Source organism: Phycodurus eques, chromosome 4, assembly GCF_024500275.1.
Source record: "Phycodurus eques isolate BA_2022a chromosome 4, UOR_Pequ_1.1, whole genome shotgun sequence".
Lineage (NCBI taxonomy): Eukaryota > Metazoa > Chordata > Actinopteri > Syngnathiformes > Syngnathidae > Phycodurus > Phycodurus eques.
The window spans coordinates 3738351-3762032 of record NC_084528.1 but is presented as its reverse complement, the minus strand read 5'-3'; the positions used below and the strand labels follow the sequence as shown (position 1 = coordinate 3762032).

Genomic DNA, 23682 nt, shown 5'->3' with positions numbered 1-23682 from the left:
AGGCTTCCGGAGATCACCGCTCCTAAGCCTCCAGAACTGCTGAGCTACCAGATATACTCCCAACATGCGTTTTCTGAACTTGCTAGCGGATTCCGGAAACAGGCGGGGAGAGACATGGTCATACTCTCCCAACAAGGCGTGACAAACAACAATTTTTCCTCTTCCGCATCTTTTGTTTTTGTTTTTATTTTTCTGCATCTGTTTCCCTTTTTCAACCAAACCTGCTTCGTTTTCCTCCTGAGATGTCCGGAGAACGACCAGCCCCACCGACCAGCTGATCTACGATTGTGAGTACCACAACAAGTGTTGCTAGGATGTACAATATTAGTGCATGTTAATAATTTCGGGGAAATTACTAGCGTCACACAAAATCCCAACTTTGTCCCCTCCCTCTCTCGTCCGGACTGGACGTATTAAACGCTCACGTTTTCAACTTTCAACGGTATTCTATTTCCCTTTTTCTGTGCCTATCTTTTGCTTTCACCAGTATTAGTGTTATTTTCTTCCTGTAGTTAGCCTCTTTGTGTTTCCCTATAGATCCCTCGTGGATTTCATTAAATATTCTATAAAATTCCACTCTTTGTTGTGTCCTTGTTGTGTTTTCAGTTTGTCGTCTGTCATCTAGAACATAAAATTTAGCAACCTTTAGATAATGAGACTGACAAAAGTTTTGTCGTCGCTTTCTCCTAAATTTTCTACGTATAAAAGGTGACGTGGTACCCTTCATGAGACAAAATAGCTTGATTTATAACGCTAAGCGTCAAATCAGGCTAAACTGGAAGCAACGCAGGCGTCGCTGCGTCGACAAATTTATTTCAGAAATAAATTATGTTTTATCCAAACGCCAATATATGCTACAATACGTACATGCATACATGCATGCATTGATCCATCCATCCATACATTCATACTTACAGTGGGTACGGAAAGTATTCAGACTCCTTAAATTTTTCAGTCTTTGTTATATTGCAGCCATTTGCTAAAATCATTTAAGTTCATGTTTTTCCTCTTTAATGTACACACAACCCCATGTTGACAGAAAAACATTGAATTGTTAAAATTTTTGCAGATTTATTAAAGAAGACAAACTGAAACATCACACAGCCGTAAGTATACAACATTTGCTCATTATTTTGTAGAAGCACCCTTTTGAGCTAATACAGCCATGAGTCCTTTTGGGAATGATGCAACAAGTTTTTCACACCTGGGGGATCCTCTGCAATTCCTCCTTGCAGATCCTCTCCAGTTCTGTCAGGTTGGATGGTGAACATTGATGGACAGTCATTTTCAGGTCTCTCCAGAGATGCTCAATTGGGTTTAAGTCAGGGATCTGGCTGGGCCATTCAAGAACAGTCACAGAGTTTTCCTGAAGCCACTCCTTCGTTATTTTAGCGTGTGCTTTGGGTCATTGTCTTGTTTTGTGGTTATTAACTACTCCATGAATTATGGGGGCGGCACGGTGGCCGACTAGTTAGAGCGTCTGCCTCACAGTTCGGGGGGGGGGGGGTCAATCCCCGGCCCCGCCTGTGTGGAGTTTGCATCTTCTCCCTATGCCTGCGTGGGTTTTCTCCGGGCACTCTGGTTTCCTCCCACATCCCAGAAACATGCGTAGTAGGTTAATTGACAAATCTAAATTGCCCATAGGTGTGAATTTAAGTGCAAATGGTTGTTTGTTTGTATGTGCCCTGCGATTGGCTGGCAACCAGTACCCCACCTCCTGCCCGATGATAGCTGGGATAGGCTCCAGCACGCCCGCGATCCGAGTGAGGAGAAGCGGCTCAGAAAATGGATGGATGGATGGATGAATTATGGGTCCAAAAGAGTGTCAAATTATTATTTTTTTAAATCATCAGGTTACATGAAATTTGAGTTGCCGGCTGACTGGCTGCCCACAGCGCGCATGAACTGAACCAGTCTGTCCACGACTCCCGGGCCCCATTTTTTCTGCCAGTCTGCCCCTGCCAGGGTGTACCCCATCTCTTGACCCTCAATCAACTAACATTATCACTACACATGTAGCAAAATATGACTAAAACTGTATTGCATTGTGGGCGGCACGGTGGCCGACTGGTAAGAGCGTCAGCCTCACAGTTCTGAGGACCCGGGTTCAATCCCTGGCCCCGACTGTGTGGAGTTTGCATGTTCTCCCCGTGCCTGCGTGGGTTTTCTCCGGGCACTCCGGTTTCCTCCCACATCCCAAAAACATGCATAAACTGGAGACTCTAAATTGCCCGTAGGTGTGCATGTGAGTGCGAATGGTTGTCTGTTTGTATGTGCCCTGCGATTGGCTGGCAACCAGTTCAGGGTGTACCCCGCCTCCTGCCCGATGACAGCTGGGATAGGCTCCAGCACACCCGCCACCCTAGTGAGGAGAAGCGGCTCAGAAAATGGATGGATGGATGTATTGCATTGTATTCATCCATCTATTTTCTATACTGCTTGTCCTCTTCAGGGTCATGGGTAATGTTGAATTTAATGGAAAATTAATGAAAATGAAAATTTTCAGTGTTATGAAAGAGAATAAATCCTGGATCTTGCAATTGACTAATGCCCCTATATTATTTTCAATTTCTTGAGCAGCCATCTGATATCAAACATTGACTATTAAAACGCTTGGCAATGGTCATGTAACCTCGTTACCTCTGTAACACTTTGTAAAAAGCCATGACATTTGCACAAACTACATAGCTCCAAAAAGAAAGTTGGGTTACAATTGAAGTCAAACTATCAATGTCATGCAACAAAAATTGTACAAAAAAATTATACTGCATTTCACTTACCTATTCTGCCATCCCTGCAATAGATTAGTGTACTTCTTCAGGACCCCCTCCAGATGCTGTTTGTTGCGGACTGTTTTATTCAGCGATGACCCTGCACCACTGTCCCCAGACTCGGAACCAGGTGGTCCAACTCGCTGTTCTTGCCTCTTGTTGGGATATCTCGTGGGGCTCTCTTGACCAACGGACCGGCGGCTCATGCTGCCGTGCTAAAGTGTTTGTGAGAGACACATAAGGAGCATGAAGAGATTGTTCCTCAACGATTCACTGCAGCTTCTAGCAATTGATGCAGTGATGATGAGGTTTTGAGACAAATTGTACAAGTGGAGCGTTGCTGCTTCCTGACAGTGTTGACACTGAAGAGATACTGACTTATTTACTCCGGAGCTGTCATCGTCCTCCCTCCTTCTGTGGTGACGTTTTTGTGTTTTTTTTTAATTTGGAAATCCCGGGTTGGTCACTCCCCCCAGCCCGGAATCCTCCCCCCTACAAATCACTGGGTATTCATTATTCGTCACATTACGGCATGGCAAACTGGGTTTTAACTCGGAGGTTTGGGGGAATATTAAATTGCATTGTAAGAAAAATATCTAAAGGTTGAATTTAGAGTTGTGCTTTTGAATGGAAAAGCATGTTACATAGTAGTAGTTTTAAGTATCTTGATAGCAAGTTGTCAGCGTTGTTATTATTTTTTTTTAAAAGGGGGGGGGGGCATTGTTATGTAATATGGAACCTATATTTGACGTCATCAGTTGGAGACGCTGACGGATACCATAAAGTAAAAAGAATACAGTACTGGTCATAATTGCTACATTTATTTGTGAAGCTTGGGAAGCTTCCGCAATGCATTCGAAAACGTAACAATAACAAGAATCACTCACACGCTTGATTCGTGTAGTTTATTGCTCATTGGGAAGTGGTCTGTGCTTACATGACAACCCTTCAATGGTTGTCATATTTTTAAGGACTGCAGTAAGACAGCCGCCCATAATTTTGATTATATTCGGCATTACGGTAATAAGTCGCCAATTCGCGGCGAAAGCCACCTTCAAAATTTCACTGTCACTACCACAGATTTCAAATATTCATTAAAAGAAATCTATGAGATATCGCAACACCGCTCCAGTTCTGGGGGACACTACACCACCTCATGTCTCCAACAAAAGTGGTCCTACCCAAATCTGATGCGGCATTTCAAAATAAAAGTCCTCTGAAATTGGTCCCTCTTTTGGTGGAGACCTAGGTTGGTGTAGTGTGCCCGGGAACTCGACCGGTGTTGCGATGTCTCGTAGAGTTTTTTAAAATTACTATTTTAAATCAGTGGTAGTGACAGTGAAATATGCAGGGCTGAGGGGACTTTTAATTTGAAATGCCACATCATATTTGGGTGGGACCTCTTTTGCTGGAGACCCGGGGTTGTGCAGTGTCTCCAAGAACTGTACCAGTGTTGCGATATCTCATAGATTTCTTGTAATGAACATGAACAGAGTTTATTCAGTCAGGGGTAATGACAGCAAAATATGCAGTTTTCATAGACTTTTATTTTGAAATATCAGATCTTCATCAAACCTCTTTTAGTAGAGTCCTTGGTGGTCTGTCACACAGATCTGGACTTCTCTTGCGATACCAATGGGATTATGTTGGGGTGGCTTTGGCTCAGTAGGTAGAACAGGTTAGAATCCCTGCTACGACGGTCCGCATGTCGAAGTGTCCTTGGGCAAGACATCCATCCATCCATTTTCTGAGCCGCTTCTCCTCACTAGGGTCGCGGGCGTGCTGGAGCCTATCCCAGCTGTCATCGGGCAGGAGGCGGGGTACACCCTGAACTGGTTGCCAGCCAATCGCAGGGCACATAGAAACAGACAACCATTCACACTCACAGTCACAGCTACGGGCAATTTAGAGTGTCCAATTAATGCATGTTTTTGGGGTGTGGGAGGAAACCGGAGTGCCCGGAGAAAACCCACGCAGGCACGGGGAGAACATGCAAACTCCACACAGTCGGGGCCGGGGATTGAACCCGGGTCATCAGAACTGTGAGGCTGACGCTCTAACCAGTCGGAATGCGAGGCTTTTTTAATGCATCTCAAGATTCAATAACATTAACCTTGCTGGTTGCATTCCTTCACCGAAGAGCATTGACGCCCGTATTATTGGGGAGCTTTTATTTTGAAAGTGGCTTTCGCCGCCAGTTGGCGATTTATTACAGTAATGCCGAATATTATCAAAATTAGGGGCGGCTGGCATACTGCAGTCCTTAAAAATATGACAACCATTGGAGGGTTGTCATGTAAGCACAGACCACTTCCCAATGAGCAATAAACTACACGAATCAAGCGTGTGAGTGATTCTTGTTATTGTTACGTTTTCAAATGCATTGCGGAAGCTTCCTGTGCAGCAGCTAACACGGTAGCATCTGTTATGCTAGCACGGGGAATGTGTCGGTCACGTGACCTTTGCCGTGCTCGTTCCACTCCAACCAACAGCCGCCGCAGAAGCTGGACAACTGTCGTCAACTTGAGGCTCATCTGGTGTTTCTAAAATAAACACGGGTGGCGGGGGACTCTAAAGGGTGGCTAAACACAAGCAGCAACCCCCACCATGGCGTCTCCGCTCAAAGTGTGCATCGTCGGATCCGGAAACTGGTGAGTTTGAAAGATTTGAGAATGGCGCGACAGGGATGACGAGAAACTGTTTTCAAGGCGTTAGAATCAGCGGTTCAGTGCTCGCTTTCTTCAATTGGAGCTTGTCTGAAGTAAGTGGGCAGTTTGCGGTATGTATTGCATTATCATCAACACTGACAGGAAGTACACAAGTACCTTTGAGCTGATGGCGGATACTACAACCTGCACTTAAAAAGCATTAGTCGAGGTGTGCGGTAACACCCCAATTTGCAGAAAATGTATATTTTTTAAAAAGACTATGGCATATACTCTATATTAATGTATACTGCATAGGCATTCCTTCTTTGCCAGAGCTTTGGGTAGCAGTGGGTTATGGAGTAAATTAAACCAATGGCCATACTGCCCTCTGCTTTGTTTCTAGGGGCTCAGCCATCGCCAGGATCATTGGAAATAATGCCAGGTCATTGCAGCATTTTGCGACCACCGTGAAGATGTGGGTGTTTGAAGAAAATATTAATGGTCGAAAGCTCACTGACATTATCAACACTGAGCATGAGAATGTCAAGTACCTGCCGGGATACAAACTGCCTGATAATGTGGTAAGACAATTGTCTTTTCAGAATCATCTTTATTTGCCAAGTATGTCCAAAAAACACACAAAGAATGTGTCTCCGGTAGTTGGAGCCGCTCTAGTACGACAACAGACAGTCAATCGACAGAGGTAATGCCGGTACATTTTTATTTTATTTTTTACAATTGTGCAAAAAGATGCAGAGTCCTCTAGCACTTAGAGCAGTTTGAATGACTAATATTGCAATATTGCGCCCTTTAAGGGCGCCGAGGCTTCAAGTGAGTAGTGCGATAATCTGGGACAATGTTGATTGTGCAAATATTACAGATACTCCTCAATCAGTGTGCAAATGGAGCAGTTGCTACTCTGGCATGAGTGGCCAGTATTGGTCAACAACAGATATGCAAATAGTGCAGCGTGGCGAGACAACTACAGTGAGTGCCCGAGTAATATATAATTGGCCTGACAGAAATGTGACAACAAACTCAAGACATAAAAATTGCCACCATGTTGCAATGGAATTGTAGGTTAGGTGTTTAAGAAGTTGATTGCAAGAGGGAATCAGATGTTGGAATGTCTGCTAGTTCTAGTTTGCATTGTAGCGCCTACCTGAAGAAAGGAGCCAGAAGAGCTGGTGACCGGGATGTGGAGGGTCCGAGAGGATTTGGCACGCTCTTGTCTTAGTTCTAGCAGCGTGAAGTCCTCAAGGGTCGGGGGGGTACTGACAATCCTTTCAGCAGCAGCATTGTACTGACAATCCTTTTTTGTAGCAGCACCAAACCAGACTGTGATGGAAGAACACAGGACTGATTCGATGACCGCTGTGTAGAACTGCCTCAGCAGCTCCTGTGGCAGTCCGTGCTTTCTCAGAAGCCGCAAGAAGTACATCCTCTGCTGGGCCATTTTGAGGACGGAGATGATGTTGATTGCCCACTTCAGGTCCTGAGAGACTGTAATTCCCAGGAACTTGAAGGATGACACAAGGCAGCTGGACAGCGTGAGGGGCAGCTGTGGCGAAGGATGCCTGCTGAAGTCCATGATCATCTCAACAATCTTGAGCGTGTTCAGCTCCAGGTTGTGTCGGCCGCTCCACTTCCTGTCGATATGCAGACTCGTCACCGTCCTTGATGAGGCTGATAACAGTTGTGTCATCTGCAAACTTCAGGAGTTTGACAGCCGGGTGCGTTGAGGTGCAGTCGTTCGTGTAGAGAGAGAAGAGCAGCGGAGTGAGGACACAGCCTTGGGGTGCCCCAGTGCTGATGCTGCATGTAGATGAGGTGGCCTCACCTGCTGTGTCCTGCCCGTCAGGAAGCTGTAAATCCACTGGCAGATGGCAGGTGAGACGCTGAGCTGGAGAAGCTTGGAGGAAAGGAGTTCAGGGATGATGGTGTTGAACGCTGAGCTGAAGTCCATGAACAGGATCCTCGCGTAGGTCCCTGCACTGTCGAGGTGCTCTCGGATCAAGTGCAGTCCCATGTTGACTGCATCATCCGCAGACCTGTTCGCTCGGTCGTCAAACTGCAGGGGGTCCAGCAGGGGGCCTGTGACGCTCTTGAGGTGGTCCAGCACGAGATGTTCAAAGGACTTCATAACCACAGATGTCAAGGCGACAGGCCTGTAGTCATTTAGACCCGAGATTGTAGGTTTCTCGCGGACTGGAATGATGGTGGAACGTTTGAAACAGGATGGTACTTCGCACAGTTCCAGAGATCTATTGAAGATCTGTGTGAAGACTGGAGCGAGCTGGTCGGCGCAGACTTTGAGGCAGGATGGGGACACATGGTCCGGTCCTGCCGCTTTGTTAATCTTCTGTTGTTTGAAGATGCGTCTCACATCCTGTTCATGGATGGTTAACGCAGAAGTCAGAGGTGTGGTTGTGGTCGCGGGTGCGGCCTGGCGGGTGTGTGGAGTGAAACTGTCCTTTTCAAATCTGCAATAGAAGGTATTCAAGTCGTTGGCTAGTGTGCTATTGTTCTCAGCTTGGGGGGATCGTCGCTTGTAATTAGTCAGCGATTGGAATGCATGCCAGACTGATTTAGAGTCGTTAGCGCTAAACTGTTTTTCCAACCTTGCTGCATAGTTCCTCTTTGCAATGTTAATTTCTTTAGTCAGCGGGTTTCGAGCGCGATTATACAGGGCCCTGTCCCCGCTTTGATATGCGTCCTCCTTAGCTTGGCGAAGCTGCTTAAATTTGGCAGTGAACCACGGCTTGCTGTTGTTGAAAGTGCAAAATGACTTTGTTGGTACACAAACCTCTTCGCAGAAACTGATATAGGATGTGACAGTGTCCGTATATTCATCCAGGCTGCCAGCTGAATTTTCAAAGACACTCCAGTCTGTGCAGTCTAAACAGCTTTGAAGTTCCATCTTTGCTTCATTGGTCCACTTTATCACTGTTTTCACTGTAGGCTTCGCACATTTAAGTTCTTTCCTATATGTCGGTATTAAGTGAAGTAAGCAGTGATCAGACGAGCCCAGTGCTGCACGAGGTTTGTCACATCTTTTAGCATAGTATAGCACTGGTCCAAAATGTTATTTTCCTTGGTAGGACAGTCGATGTGCTGCTTGTATTTAGGGAGTTCGTGGTTGAGTTTAGCTTTGTTAAAGTCCCCGAGAATAATGAGGGGTGAGTCCGGGTGTTTTTTTTTTGTTGTTTTTTTTCCCAATTTCGTTTACTCTGCTTTATTTTACACTCTCCTGTCAACTTAAAATCAATGCGTATCACTCACATGCAGCTACAGTGTTTCAAGTTGAGGTGTCCCTCTCAATCCTGAACAATGTCATCTCTCCCCAGAATGCCTCCTCTCCTACCCTAACAATTCTCATTCAAATTTAGATTAGTTTAAATAACCTTTATTCGTCCCACACTGGGAAAACTTACATCATTTGAGCAGCACCAAGATACAGAAACTTAAAAAAAAAAAAAAAAAGACAGCATACAAGGAGGACACGGAAAATGTACTAAATCACCAAATCATATCATGGTATTAATTTGAATATGTATCTTTTCTACGCTGACAGGTTGCTGTTCCTCAGCTCCGTGATGCTGCAGAGGGAGCAGACCTTCTGGTGTTTGTGGTGCCCCACCAGTTCATCAGGAAACTGTGTGACGAGATGGTGGGCTGTGTTCCAGCCAAAGCTCGGGGAATCACACTAATTAAGGTAATAGTCATAATTCCTCTTTAAGTTTAGCCCTCACACTGACAGTGGGTAGTTGGCTCAAACTACAGCTCATTAACACCACCCCCCCACCCACCCACCCACTTGGGGTGTTGCAAGATGTGTTAGATCGGCACATTCCAGTGAGTGAGTTTTAACTTCATACACTGCTAGACAAGTCCTGATGCTCTCACACAAGATGTGGACCGACTAATCAGCCGTTTTACCATTTGTAGGGATATATTACAAGTGTGCCCACACGTTTAGAGTCGGTGCCCATACGTTTAGAAATGGGAAAACAAAAGTGAACCATCAATACCAAGAAATACTATACGCTCAAGGTCCTCAAAAACTCTAGTGTTATGCTGTTGGAAAACAGGGTCTGCAGTATTTGATACAAGATATTTAGCAATTTAAAATTATTTTGTTTGTATTTCTCTAGGGCATTGAACCCAAAAGACTGTGGTTATCTTACTTGGGATATGAAGACTTTATTGTAGTAGATGCATTATCGATTTAAAAAAAATAATTATACAATAAAATAACAGCTTCAATATTACTTTGTTGATACTATCATTATGGAACTGTATTACAGTACTCTAGTGGCAACCTCAAAACACCAGTATTAGTTAATCCTAGCGACAGCTCTTGTATTGGATATCATGGTCATAATGATGTGGGTGTTTTGGACAAAACAAAAAAAATATAAAAAATGTTTTCTAAAAAGAAATTTAAGTACCCAAACAAAATTTAGAAACGATGAAGAAACAGCACTGGACAGTAGATACTCATTCCATAATATCTAATTAAGTTAGCCATTCAACAGATTTTGTTGTGTCCAGCGTGCATATAAATTTGCAGGCTTAACAAAAAAAAATAGAAATTAAAATCATAATTGCTCTCTGATGTGACAGGCTGTCTACATTCTGATCAAGGACTTGTTTGAGCTATTATCTATATTTTCACTGCTGCACTGATGATTGAGTCTGAGATGAAAGCCACGACAACACATAGCCAAACAAGGTGTGTGTGTGTGTGTGTGTGTGTGCGCGCGCGCGTGTGAAAGAGGGAGCAAATTCTTCGCACTATCCAGGTTAGAAAGCTGATGAAAAAATGTCATTATTAGAGGGAGAGGCAGATTTATAGTGTGTGACTATTTCCAGTGGGTGCTGCACGACTGTGCAACACCACCACTAGAACACTAGGACACAGCTATGTTTTTACTCGCCTTACACTTATATACGCAAGTATTTGAAGTCTCTCTCAACAAGAAAAAATATATTACGTAGCTCAATTTGTCTGATATGCTATACTCATGCTTTATGAGGAATGGGACGCATCCCCTTCATTTTCTCTTCTCTCAGGGGATAGATGAAGGTCCTGAGGGCCTCAAGCTGATCTCTGACATCATTAGAGAGAAGATGGGCATTGATGTCAGTGTTCTCATGGGTGCAAACATTGCCAATGAAGTTGCAGCTGAGAAGTTCTGTGAAACCACGATTGGTAAGCAGAACATCCCCTCCCGGTCAGAGGTTTTAGAACACCCCAATTTTTCCAGCTTTTAAAAAAAATGGAAATGTATGCAGTTTTAAATTTCTCATTTTACTCTTAAATGAAAGCACGGAACAAATAAACTATTCAAGTTACAAAAGAAATCATGGAATCATGTATCCAACAAAAACATATTCTAAACACATTGAACACATTGAAGAAGCCACTTTGCACAAATATAACAGCTGAACACACTTGTGGCATTATCTCCAAAATGAAAATCAAGTATTCTCCAGAAAGTTCTTCACAACTCTGTTATGGAAGTTTCCATAACTGTGTGGCTGTTCATTGGACTTGAAATAGTTTTAATAGAAAAATATAAACCTGGAAAAAAATTGCCGTGTTCTAAAACCTTTGACAGAGCGGTCCACCGGCCCCACCAAGGCGCGCCGAAAACCGCCCAGCCGGAGGAGGGCCGCAGGGACCTAATGCCACGCCCCCAGCCCCCAATAATATCAAACACGTTTGATATTGTCGTAAGGCCAAGACTAGGACTGATCTAAAACAGATGAGATTACTACTTTATACTAAAGGATTGAGATGATGGGAGCGTGCTGTGACTCACATAAAACTCCTTATATTTCCTTCTGACTTTCAGTTTTTAGTCTGTGACTGTGAAAATCGTTAGGTGTAAACCCAGCATGAGATGTGTTAAGGTGTTTTAAAGATGACTTTTAATCCAGGACAATCAAAAGATACAAGACTCTTCTGGGAAGTAGCTGATCTGTGTTGTAATTTTTAAGAAGGTAATTTCATTGTTAATTTGGGTAACATGTCATTTACATACTTTTGTAGCCAGTAGATGTCTTTGTGTATACTAATACACTTGCAGGCAGTAAAATTCTGGAGAATGGTCTACTATTCAAGGAGCTCCTGCAGACACCCAACTTTCGGATCACAGTGGTGGATGATGCAGATACCGTGGAGTTGTGTGGAGCTCTGAAGGTACACATTATTTTCTTACAAGTCCTCAGACATTCAGGTGCAGTGATATTTCAAAAATAATGACTTGGATCAACTGATCCACGACTGTACGACCTCAAAAGGTGATCTCATTTCCTAGGGGTCTGTAGGGGTTTGGTCTTTTGCAGTGTTCACATACGCTGACTAATGGCTCTGAGTTTGTTTGGAAGGTGAAAAATGTGACAACAGCCTTAGTGTTTCCCCACTCTGTCCATCCAATATCTATAGCTGTCGTCTGGACCCTATTCAATCAGACACTGGGCAATGCATTGCATCACCCCTCCATTTTAAAAAAATAAATAAATTAATTTTTGCTTGTTGAATTCCTGGAAGACCGGCTTACCAAAAAAATGAAAAAAATCAATCAATCAGTACTTTTCAACAGCAGCCATATGTCACCTGGTAGAATTAATTTTATACGCTGCTCAAAACATAAAGTTCACCCAGATCTCAATGAATAAAATATTACATATAAATATATTGATATATTTTTTTTTTTCAAACGGTAATTTGAGGAAACTCCCTGTAGAATCAGAATCACACTCAAAAATGAAGTGGAAAAAAAGGAGAGCACGGGCTAATCCAACATCTGTGAATTTACTTGAGACAGTCGCGTGTATGGCCTCCACATGCTTGTATGTTCGTGATGATCTGAAAGATGGTCTCCTGGGTGAATCCCTTCCTGGATCTGGATCAGGGCACCAGTAGTGCTTAGATAAGGAATGTCAAACATGTGACCCGCGAGCCAGAACCGGCCCATCAGGGTGTCCAATCTGACCTGTATTGATGATTTTTGCAGTCTTAAATTTAAGAGAATGCACTAACTGCATTTTTAAAAAAATATCATAAGCTGTTGTTGCTGTTTTCCAATCGAGGTCGCACTGATACTACATTACTGTGAAAATGATGAAATAATACTACCTACCCTTTTGTGTGTTGTTCATCCACACACTTCATCCACACACTCCCTGGTGAGGTGTTCCGGGCATGTCCCACCGGGAGGAGACCCCGAGGATGACCCAGGACACGCTGGAGAGACTACGTCCTTCAGCTGGCCTGGGAACGCCTCGGGATCCCCTCTGGAAGATCTGGATGAAGTGGCTGGGGAGAGGGAAGTCTGGGCGTCCCTGCTAAAGCTACTGTCCCCGCGACCTGACATGGGATAAGCGGTAGAAAATGGATGGATGTTTTCATGAGTGGCTGACCAGTCTGCCACTGGTTTTGCCGCGATTCAAAATATGAATAGCCATCTTAACATCGCCGCAGATAAGCTTTCCCTCATGGGTTTCCGGGTTTAGCGAGACGTGCCACATCAAGCCATATAAAGAGTAAAAAAATAATCAAATATTGTTTTACATCAATACTTAACTATTGTCATAATGTATAATTTCCCTTTGGAATAAAAAGCAAAACTTGTGACCAGAATGTGAGCGAACGTATGTACACGCTGGGTACGTTCAAATGAGCGGAGCCAGCGAGCCTCCTTTCAAATAGCCATACTCTCGCTTTTAATTCTCACCAATACACTCTCTTTTTTTGAGCAACATACTTCTTCCTTAACTATTAATCTACCGTTAAGCATCGGAGGCCATGCGTAGTCGCTGCGATCCGTGCATTGTCATTTCTCTTGGCCGGTGTGACAACAGACAAGGTTGGCGGATACTCTTATTAAATACCGTATGAGCTGGTGAAAACCAATGGTGACTTCAATATATCCAAGGACCAAGTGGACAAAGTTGTTGTTATAAACAATGACTATCTGACATTGCTATTGAATTATGGTTCAACATAATTATTTAAAAAAACAAACTCATGAAACGGGCCTGGACAAAAATGATGGAACCTCTAGAAAAGATTGAAAATAATTTGACGATAGGCACATTTTAAAACAAGGTGAGTCCTCCAATTAGCATCACAGGTGTCTTCAAACTTGTAATCGGTCAGTCGGCCTTTTTAAACGGTGACAAGTAACCATTGTGCTGATTGGTGACATGTTGTGTACCACACTAAACATGGACCAGAGTGAAAAGAGAGAAAATTATGGACAACCACGTTAATGGTAAAGGCTATAAGACCATCTGCAAGCAGCTTGCTGTTCCTGTGACTACAGTTGTACGTATTTATTCAAAAATATTAGCTCCACGGGTCTGTAGCCAACCTCCTTGGACCTGGCAGCAGGAAGAAAATTGATTACAAATTGAAGAGCTGGGTAATACGAATGGTAAAGTTGAACTCCAAGGTCAAAGTACATCAGTGTCAGATAGCACAATCTGTCGTTGTTTGAGCCAAAGTGGACTCTATGGGAGATGGTCAAGGTGGATATCACTGTTGAAAGTGATTCATAAAAAATCAAGACTGGAATTTGCCAAACTGCATGTTGACAAGGCACTGGGAGAATGTCCTATGGACAGATGAGACAAAACTGGACCTTTTGGGCAAGGCACATCAGCACTAGGCTCGCAGATGCAAAGAATGTAGCATACCAAGAAAAGAACACTGTCCCTACTGTGAAACATGGTTGAGGCTCTGTTATGTTCTGGGGTTGCATCGCTACATCTGGCACAGGGTGTCTTAAATCTGTGCAGGGTATAATAAAATCTCAAGACGATCAAGGTATTCTAGAGAGAAATATGCTGTCCAGTGTCAGAAAGCTTGGTCTCAGTCGCAGGTCATGGGTCTTGCAACAGGATAGTGACACAAAACACACAGTTATAAACACCCAAGATGCCGTTTGGAGAAAGCACCCTTCAAACCTGAGACAACTGGAGCAGTTTGCTCATGAAGACTGGGTCAAAATTCATGCTGAGAGGTGCAAAAGTCTCATTGAAAGTAACAACAATTGTTTGATTGCAGTGATTGCCTCAAAAGTGTATGCAACAAAATATCAAGTTATGGGTACTTTTTGTCCAGGACTGTTTCATGAGTTTGTTTTTAAAAATAATTCTGTTGAACCACAATTCCAAAGCCAATGTCTGATTTTCATTTTAAAAAATTTATTACTTTTGTCATATTCAAGTTATTTCTGTGACCACTGTGGTTTTTTTCATCAACAGAGAGGTACCAACAATTTTGTTCAAGTGTGTATCTATACCCACACTCGATTGTTTCTGTGTGATACGGCAAACATTCTGTCCATGGCACGTGCCATGGATGTAGAGGAGCTGCACCTGAGAAACCTCCGTGGGCTGTGATGCTCTCTTTCCATTTTCTTTTCTTTTGGCTAGTAAAAATGCAAAGTTATTAAGGATGAAAAGAGGGAAAAGGTCTGTGGCCACCAGTGTCTCCACCAGATCTATCATTATTACCACCCTAATGAACGAAGTGGAAAAGGCTCTGACTGCCTGTCCTTCTCCCCTCTATTGTCAGCTCAATGGTACAATGATACAACATTCTGGAGGTATTAAGTGATAAAACTACTTAAAACTGAATCAAACCAAAAAGTTAAAATGCATATAAGGGTTTAAGGCATAGAATGTGAACTGGATTCAACATATTTTTTAACTGGACGGGCATATTCACATCTTTTTGTAATTCTTCTTTGTTTTGCAAGAAAATTCCATACTGCTCTGAAGAAAAAGGTTGATTAGATCATGGTACTGTAAACTAATCAGAAAACTATTTGTCTTCTCATCTGGGTCAGAACATTGTGGCAGTGGGTGCAGGTTTCTGCGATGGGATGCGTTGTGGTGACAACACAAAGGCGGCTGTGATACGTCTGGGCCTGATGGAAATGATAGCTTTCGCCAAACTCTTCTCTAAGGATGACACCGTTTCCACAGCAACCTTCCTCGAGAGCTGTGGTGTAGGTGACCTTATCACGACCTGCTACGGTGGCCGAAATCGACGGGTGGCGGAGGCCTTTGCCACCTCGGGGAAGGTAGGTAGACACCATAAAACTGGTAGATACTGGACACACAATCTCATGTTCAAATTTTCTTTTGAGTGTTTGAAATAAAAGTAATGAATGACTTTAATCTGTGTTTCCCACACCCACCACACCTCCCAAGAGCATTGAGGAGCTGGAGAAGGAGATGTTGAATGGTCAGAAGCTCCAGGGTCCTGCTACCTCAGCTGAGGTTTACAACATACTCAAGCAGAAGGGTCTGGTGGACAAGTCAGTGTGCATCTTTTTTCTTTAGCAACCATCTGTATTGAAGTGTCCCTTGCAAATCTGATCATTTAATTAAGTATCGTATTAAAAGGCACAGTCTCAGTTACGGGGTCTATTTCTGTATTTGACACATACATAGGCCCACTGTATTATTGGGCGCAGGCATGGTAAAACATACACTAGCTTAAAACATACCCTAGCATGTATGCTAGCGTATGTTTTTAAAAAGGCAGCGGGAGCAAAACTGAGTTTGGTTGTAGTTTATTGAAGTATTTAACAATGTACTCAAGTTATTTTTTTATCAATCCTCATCCACAAATCCATCAAAGGCCTCATCTTCTATATCCGAAATGAACAGCTGGGCAAGTTCTCCATCAAACATGCCGGGTCCTCCCTTGTCATTGTCGGAGTCAGTCTCGTTGCCGGGGGGCTGTTCAGCAATGATGCTGGCTTTCGCGAAAGCTCGGAGACAACAGTCAAAGAAGATACCTTAGCCCAGGCATCCACAACCGATTCACATATGGTGGCGTAACTTGCCCGGCGCTTCGTCTTCTTGACTTGGCGAAAGCTCGTTGTCCCGCTTCCTCCACTTGCGAACCATGGATTCGTTGATCTTGAATTCTCTCGCGGCTGCTCGATTCCCATGTTCCCCCGCGTAACTGATAGCTTCCAGTTCAAACTGTGCTTCGTAAAAGCGTGTCTCTTCATAGGTGCAATTTTCGGGGGTCCTTAGCCTAACCGATGTTGTTTTGCACAATGCACATACCGGTGCTATATATCTACTGGGGGCGTGCCTTTAGCGTCCTCTTTCACGCGCACCCTTCCCCCTTTAACGTCCGCATGCTGTCCTCAGTCACGTCCGCCTTTCCTCTATATAAGCAGCGTGTCGGCAAGAAATGCTCCCAGTCAGTCAAGCACAGCGTTCATCAAAGTCACACAACAACATTTACAGATTTTGGAACTCGGTGCAAACGCATTATAAGGTGCCCCGTCCATTTTGGAGAAAATGTAAGACTATTGACTATCCACTATTGCTGTTTTTCCCCTTCCCTTCAGATATCCAATCTAACACTCCATTTTCCTCTCTCCAGGTTTCCTCTTTTTTCAGCAGTCTATCATATTTGTTTTGAGGGGAAACCAGTGCAGGAGATTATCTCTTGTCTGCAGAGCCACCCAGAGCACATGTGACACGGGATGGACAAGTCAGGACATTTTCCTGCTAATCATTTCTTTCTTGAGCATGATAAAAAACACTGACCTTTTTATGTTATGCTACAGGGCAAGTAACGTGAATCACTGTGGTCAAAATGGCCACTCTATTGGCGGGCTTTGTAAATGGATCAAATCGTGTATATTCCAGTGTACCTACCCAAGCTATATTAAGTTTACAAAGAAGTGTACACATAGACTAAAGGCAGTAACAGAGCGAGAGGATAGCATGACCACGTTTACTAAACTTGACCAACAAATCACCAAATGACTCCTACAGATGTGGTTTGCTTTTTAGTTTTTTTTTTTTTAAAACATTGACTTCTTTTTATAATAAACATTTTCTACACATTTTATTACAGAATAATTTGTGCATTTATAAGGGATATCAGGAAGAATTAACAAAACAACAACAATACAAATGTCTTTGTCAGTTTGTTGCAGTAAGATTCATGTTATTGTTGCTGCAAGATGTGTGAGCATTCATTGCGCTATACTAACCCACTTTTGCTTAGACCCTTGAGGTTTTTATTTATTTTATTTTTTTTCCAGGACAATTTGTCAGCATTATCACATATCACTTCCAGTACAATCCCCAAATTCTCAGGTCTGGATTAAAGCTGTTAAAAAAAATAAAAAATAAATCACTCTTTGATTCATTGACTGAATGAAACGTTTCAAGCTTGTTTTGCAAGAAGGCATTCTCACCTTAAAGCTGTCACAATAATTTGCACTCACTCCCAAATTTAGGTTTAAAGCTTGTTTGACAGAATTGTGAGTCAGTAACAGTGGTGGTAATGTATGTATGCTCATGACCACTAAAACACCAGCTGTTGTTCCACTGCCAGACCGATGGTACGTAGTTATCTTATGGATTTTGGACTAAGCCATTTTAATTTAGAATGCGATATGTATGATTTTTGTCTCTTTATGCCTTTACTGCTACTCAGGAAATCAGTGTTTCAATGTTGCGTATCTTAAAATGCATCTTAACAACAGAGAAAACAATAAAGGTATAATATGAGAAGTGTGGTCCTGATTGCATCCCATGAATAAGTTTCTGGGATCTGGCTTTCCTAATACTTTTTTATCTGAGCGTTGTCATTAAAACAATCATGTAACTACTGTTACTTGAGTTAGATTAAGCCTCTGTTACAGAAATGTTCTTACACATTTTTTGTTGTTTGTGTTTTCAGTAGTTTCCCAGGATGTGCTAAAATTTACAAGTTATCACTTGTTTATTTTGGTTACTCTTGTGGGCTAATGACTTTCTTTTTTGACTACAACTCATTTGATTTGAATAATAATAATATATACATATGTCCCATTAAACATGTAATATCTACAACAGAGCAGTCGTATTTATAGTTGGTTGTCACTCTTTTCCTTAACTTCTGAATTCAAATTCAGTTTGTTGTTTAAAATTATATATAATAACAATGAAATGCAGGCGCAATTGTGTATATGTAATAATATGATGAGGTTATTGTGATTGCATATGATTTTCACCGCCATAATGGCCCTCTGAAGGAAACAATACCATGATGTGGCCTGTGTTGAAAATGAGTTTGGCACCCCTGCTTTCCAGGATTTCTGTTACTTATTTTGATCCATTTTGTACATGATTTCCCACATTCTCAAGGACTGACCAACATGCAACTGTCATCCATCCATTTCATATACAATACTGTACTGCTTGTTCAGGATCACGGTGAACTTATTCAGAATTTTTTTTTTTTTTATTTAAATAAACTGAACTATAAATATTCAGTCAAGAGTAGGTTTTTTTTCCCCCACTACAGTATCCCACTCAGCATTTTATTGTAGCCTACTTTAACAAAGAGGTCGACATGGGGGGAGGGGGGGGGGGGTGGATAAATAGAAACTGTTTCTTAAATAAATGAAAAAAAATTGCAACGCAAATACTTTTTACTTGTCCACAGAAACGTTAATGCAGTGCAATGCTGTATCACTGTACGGCGGTACTCCAGTCCAGCTGATGGCAATAAAGGACGATTATTTCGCCGTAGAAGAAACCGAAGACTGAGGCACCAGGCAGGCAGCTAAAGCTAATATCAGCACCAGGCAAGGCGAGCTCGTATCTGCTGCTGTGAACGCAGAACAGTACTTTCCTCCTAAGCTGTCAGTTGCAAATTTACTACTACCATTCAATGTGTCTTATTTAGTAACAACAGGATGAAATGGTATGTTCTCACAGCTAGGCGTTTTATTGAACCATATTGGAGCTATAATTCATTTGAGGCATTTATTTCTGTAACGCAGCAAACAACCGGAATGACGGTTGCACTTATTACATAATGCTGTTTTTACTAGAGTAATGTTGGACACGGCGTGCATTGTGAGAATGTTTAAGAAAATAACGTCCATGTCAAACGTTGTTTATGTCCGACTGGCATCTCCTTGTCGATGCCATGATTACTAAACATACTGGTTGCCATTTGAGGCGTACGAGTAGAGCGACTGTGACTGTGCATGCTAGCAGGACAAAAAGTGGCACTAGCAGTTGGGGGGGGGGGGCGTTAAAAGACAGCCATTATGCCTTTTTCTTCTACTATGCTATTCATGTGGAACAGCTTGAAGCTGGCATCAGGTGCAGGTGGAGATGAGCCTGGTTCAAGTTGGAGGCCAAAACAAACAACAGCAAAGAAATTAGGCAAATTGAATTGTAATCTTAAATTTGTACATCAACATGTACTTGATCAGTGTAAATAAATGATTTTCTGCATGAGGAAAATGTGTTTATTTTCCCTTATTGTACTCTTCAGAGTCTTCCAGACTGCTTAATTTATGTTAAAATCAAAAACATTCTCTGCGGGTGTCCGGGGCATCCCCCCCACTAACAATGTTTTTGTTTTTTTGTCACCTTTTTCATGCCTTTGGTGTTTGCATGTCTGCCTTTTCGTGATGAGTATTTGTGTTTGCAACATATTATGGCCACAAAGTTCAACATTGATTTCGTGAGGCCGTAACGCATTTCGCCACATGCATTTAGAAGACTTTAAGTGACATCAGTGACACTTTTGCAATGTGTTGGCGGGCTTGAATGTTTTTCCTTTTAAGATAAGGCTCCAGTCTTGCCACTCTACCCCATAGCCCAGATATATATGAAGAAGTAGTAAGAATGGCTACAAAAATGTCAGAAAAAGACTACTAGAACAGCTAAACTTGATTTTTTTTTCTTCATCAGAGGCACTTTAAATGGTGGCAAGTGTGTGCTGAGTCCCATGAATTTTAATGTGTGGTTAATTCTGAACAGAGCCACATCCATAGTTGTGCACACTTGTGCAACCACATTATTCTTTTTTTCCCCAGTTGAGTTATACAGGTTATTGGCCACATTAATCGTGAGAAAAGTATTTAAATGATTTATCTTTTTTTGTGCGGCACGGTGGCCATCTGCCTCGCAGGTCTGAGGACTCTGGTTCAAATCTGGCCTCGCCTGTGTGGCGTTTGCAGGTTCGCTCCGGGTACTCCGGTTTCCTTCCACATCCTAAAAACATGCATGGTAGGTTGATTAAAGACTCTAAATTGCCTGTAGGTGTGAATGTGAGGAATGGTTGTTTTTTTTATATGTGCCCTGGAATTGGCTGGCGACCAGTTCAGGGTGTACCCCGCCTCTCGCCCAAAGATCGCTGGGATAGGCTCCAGCACCCCCGCGACCCTTGTGACGAGAAGCAGTATGGAAAATGAATGCTCTCATTTTTTTTATATAACAAAAACCTGGAGTTTTGAACAGGGGTGTGTAGACTTTTAATATTCACTGTATTCTCACGTCTGACGGCAGAACTGCTGATGGAGCGATTGCTGAGGTCATGAGCTGAAGTTCATTTGTGCAACGCACAGCATCAGCCATGTCTGTCCACTGTCTCCTGCGCTGTACCATCAGGTAACTTTGAGTGTGGTGGACTACTCAGCTGTAGCTCTAGAACAACAAAAATGCGAATGAGATGATAAGGTTAGGGCAAAACAACTGGTGGCTTTTAACTTCAGAGCTCCATGAACTATAATTATGTCAAGATTATAGATATATTGTATAAACCTGTATGGCTTTGAAATAAAACAAGAATCGATTGAGTGTCGATTTTAATCTTAAACATAAGCGGATTCACCGACGCATGGCTTGCCATGTACCATTGAACTCTGCATAAAAAAATTCATTTTATGCAGACACATTTTGAATTAATTGTTAATCTTTTTTAATACTTGAAACCTATGGACATCACCCATGGACACACAAGTAGCCACCTTCAGTTGTTGTTCGTTTGTGGGTCTTTTCTCCCTTACCTTTGTTTTGACTTTCTCTGATGGAGCTCATTTTAAAAGACACAGTATCCATCCATTATTCATATGGTTCATGTGATTATGTGGAAAACAAAGCCATTTGACAAACAGTATTTGTAATGTGTGTTCGGTATTGCTATGCCACTTGTTGAAAAAGTTGTTCTGTGCATCTTTTTTTCTGTAGAGTAGAAAGAAAACATGTAGCCACACATTTATTCCTGCAGAGAGCTCTGTCTGGAGCAGACGCTGTCAATGCTCTCAGGCCATTTTACTTTGCTGTCCATCCTGACTTCTTTGGTCAATATCCCAGGGAACGGGTAAGTCTACAATTGTGCAGTCATTCCTACACAATTTTTAGTTGCTTTGATTATGCAACAAATTCATAGTGATTTACTTAATAGACTTATGTGCCCCCGTGTAATCTTGATGATCTAATTCAGATGTTATCTAACTTTGAAGCGTGGCAATCCCCACAATTGTAAGAAAATGGGTCAAGGTTCACTAATATTGGGGGGGAAAAAAAAAACAATCTTTTCAACAATCAACAATCAAAAACAAACATATTTCTTTCACTTTCCTTGAATTAATTTATTGTGCAAATAAAAAAACAACTACCTTAATGTCATCTATGTAAAGAAGCTCATTGGCACTCAATTGCTTCATCAGAACAGTGCTTAAATATTTTACTGGACCTTTACATTAAATTAGTCTCAATTTCCAGTTAATTCCAATGAAAAAGGTTCACTTGAGAATATTTCCCAAATTCTCCAACTTAAATTCCCATGGAAATGTATTGAAAAATTTCCACCTTTGCAGTGTGAGTGGTGATGAGCAACACAAAGTCTGTGCCAACTACCGCATTTTTCCATTGCAGCTTGATCTACTGAATCTAGTCGATCAAGTGTGTCTTTTACACAGGCTTCATTCCGTCTCTGTTCGTACCTTGATACTACCTCCGAATGCAGAATATTGCCATAAAATTTCCATAAAATTAGAAGCATCATGATGCCATGGTGGAACACTGCTGAGTGACATTTTAGTAACCTTTTGTGAAGACAGACTTCATGATACAGGTGTTGTATTGGTTCCTAGATGTAGTGACGTACCAAAGGATTTGTTCAACGATTGTATTTCTCATCATGCTGCTGGAGGCTGGTTGCATCATGCAGTGCCATGAAGAAGTATTGGACCCCCTTCTCAAATTCTTATATTTTTGCATAGTTTTTTTTTTCTTCAAAGTTACCTGGGCCTGTGTGAAAAAGTAATAGCCCCCTAACCCTAATAACTGGTTGGGACATGCTCAGCAACAGCAACTGAAATCAAGTGTTTTCCATAACTGGCAAGGAGTCTTTCACATTTCTATGGAGATATTTTGGCCCACTCTTCCTTGCAGAATTGTTTGAATTCAGCAAAAATTTAGGATTTTCGAGCATGAACAGCCTTTTTAAGGTCATGCCACTGCATTTCAATCTGATTCAAATCTTGACTTTGACAAGGCCACCTAAAACCTTCAATTTATTTTTGAAGCCATTCAGAAGTTGACTTGCGGGTGTGTTTTGGATCGTTATCCTGTAGAACCCAAGTGCGCATCAGCTTGAGGTCACAAACTGATGACTGAGAATGCATTATGCTTCAGGATTTTCTGTTAAAGAGCAGAATTCATGGTTCCATTAATCACAGGGGGTGGGACGGGTGCCGGGCCGGGTGCTGCCACATCTGGGCTGTCACTCTGGCCTCCTCTCTGGCGTGCCATGCTTCTCTCCCTAAAGGATATACATTTGCATATCCTTTAGGGAGCTGGTCGGCCTGGGTGGGGGTGACGGTGCTTGGTCATTATTCCCCTGTGACCATCACGCCTCACCCCCACCAGTTTCTCCAATTTTAATGCACTACACCCCACCACACACAATCAAAGTACAGGGATAACGGTTGTCATTTGGGGACCTGGTAACCATAGTAATAGGGTGGGTGGTGGGTTTTCAGATTTCTCTTGGTAGGGCTCCTGGGGCCTTCGACCCCCCCCCCCCCCCCCACCCCCCAACCCCCGGTTGAGCGGTGGGCGTCCCCCCCCTTTCCCCCTTTGTGTGTGTGTGTGTGTGTGTGTGTGTGGGGCGGCTCACCCTTCGTCGATGTGCCGGCTCAGCAACTCCGCACACCAGTTGACTAACATGCACGTAATGTGGTGTTCATTCACCAATAAGTTCAATAGAAACACTATAGACTTTAATAACTTCTGCCGGGATCACTAACAACAACACAGGTTATACTAACATATCAACTCACAGGTTTTTACAGGTGTTGAGACACGAAAAAAAGAATCCCACCGGACCACTCGACAGTAGCACTGCCTTGCACATTTTCCCACATCCTGTTCTGCCCTTTTCTGTCCTCTCATCTGGTTCTCTTGGTTAGTTA

At 42.6% G+C, this 23682-nt stretch overlaps 3 protein-coding genes across 11 annotated transcripts in view; 2 read left to right on the top strand and 1 right to left on the bottom strand.

Annotated features, from left to right (window-relative positions):
* osbpl10b (oxysterol binding protein-like 10b) overlaps positions 1-4493 on the bottom strand; it is a 65025-nt gene extending 60532 nt beyond the window's left edge. Inside the window, exons 1-2 of one of the 3 annotated variants that reach the window (XM_061673667.1) lie at positions 4347-4493; positions 2781-2986 (exon numbers count right to left, since the gene is read on the bottom strand). In XM_061673667.1, the coding sequence (XP_061529651.1) occupies positions 2781-2977 (197 nt within the window). In that variant the 5' untranslated portion in view covers positions 2978-2986; positions 4347-4493. Of the gene's footprint in view, positions 1-2780; positions 3318-4346 lie in introns of those variants that run through there. The other 2 variants (XM_061673666.1, XM_061673668.1) reach the window with 2 other exon arrangements.
* Positions 4494-4786: 293 nt separating this feature from the next.
* Positions 4787-18747, top strand: gpd1l (glycerol-3-phosphate dehydrogenase 1 like). 4 transcript variants are annotated; one of them, XM_061673664.1, is made up of 9 exons: positions 4787-5117; positions 5264-5422; positions 5823-6000; positions 8994-9134; positions 10496-10634; positions 11515-11627; positions 15286-15522; positions 15653-15759; positions 16848-18747. In XM_061673664.1, exons 2-9 carry the CDS (start codon positions 5379-5381, stop codon positions 16942-16944), a joined length of 1056 nt encoding a protein of 351 aa, XP_061529648.1. In that variant the 5' UTR covers positions 4787-5117; positions 5264-5378; the 3' UTR covers positions 16945-18747. The 4 variants fall into 4 exon arrangements, with proteins under 4 accessions (XP_061529648.1, XP_061529647.1, XP_061529646.1 ...); XM_061673663.1 differs by having other exon boundaries at positions 4788-5117; positions 5206-5422; XM_061673662.1 differs by lacking the exon at positions 4787-5117 and having other exon boundaries at positions 5144-5422.
* A 167-nt stretch (positions 18748-18914) lies between these two features.
* tcaim (T cell activation inhibitor, mitochondrial) overlaps positions 18915-23682 on the top strand; it is a 29905-nt gene continuing 25137 nt past the window's right edge. For 2 of the 4 annotated variants that reach the window (XM_061673660.1, XM_061673658.1), the window contains exons 1-4: positions 18915-19169; positions 20394-20491; positions 20771-20872; positions 21452-21584. In XM_061673660.1, coding sequence (XP_061529644.1) covers positions 20838-20872; positions 21452-21584 — 168 coding nt within the window. In that variant the 5' untranslated portion in view covers positions 18915-19169; positions 20394-20491; positions 20771-20837. The remainder of the gene's footprint in view (positions 19170-20393; positions 20492-20770; positions 20873-21451; positions 21585-23682) is intronic. The other 2 variants (XM_061673659.1, XM_061673661.1) reach the window with 2 other exon arrangements.

Coding starts and splice junctions, on each gene's coding strand:
- gpd1l (XM_061673664.1), top strand. CDS start 5,379: ATGGCGTCTCCGCTCAAAGTGTGCATCGTCGGATCCGGAAACTG. Junction 5,423..5,822: donor ATCGTCGGATCCGGAAACTG/GTGAGTTTGAAA, acceptor CTTTGTTTCTAG/GGGCTCAGCCATCGCCAGGA. Junction 15,523..15,652: donor CCTTTGCCACCTCGGGGAAG/GTAGGTAGACAC, acceptor ACACCTCCCAAG/AGCATTGAGGAGCTGGAGAA.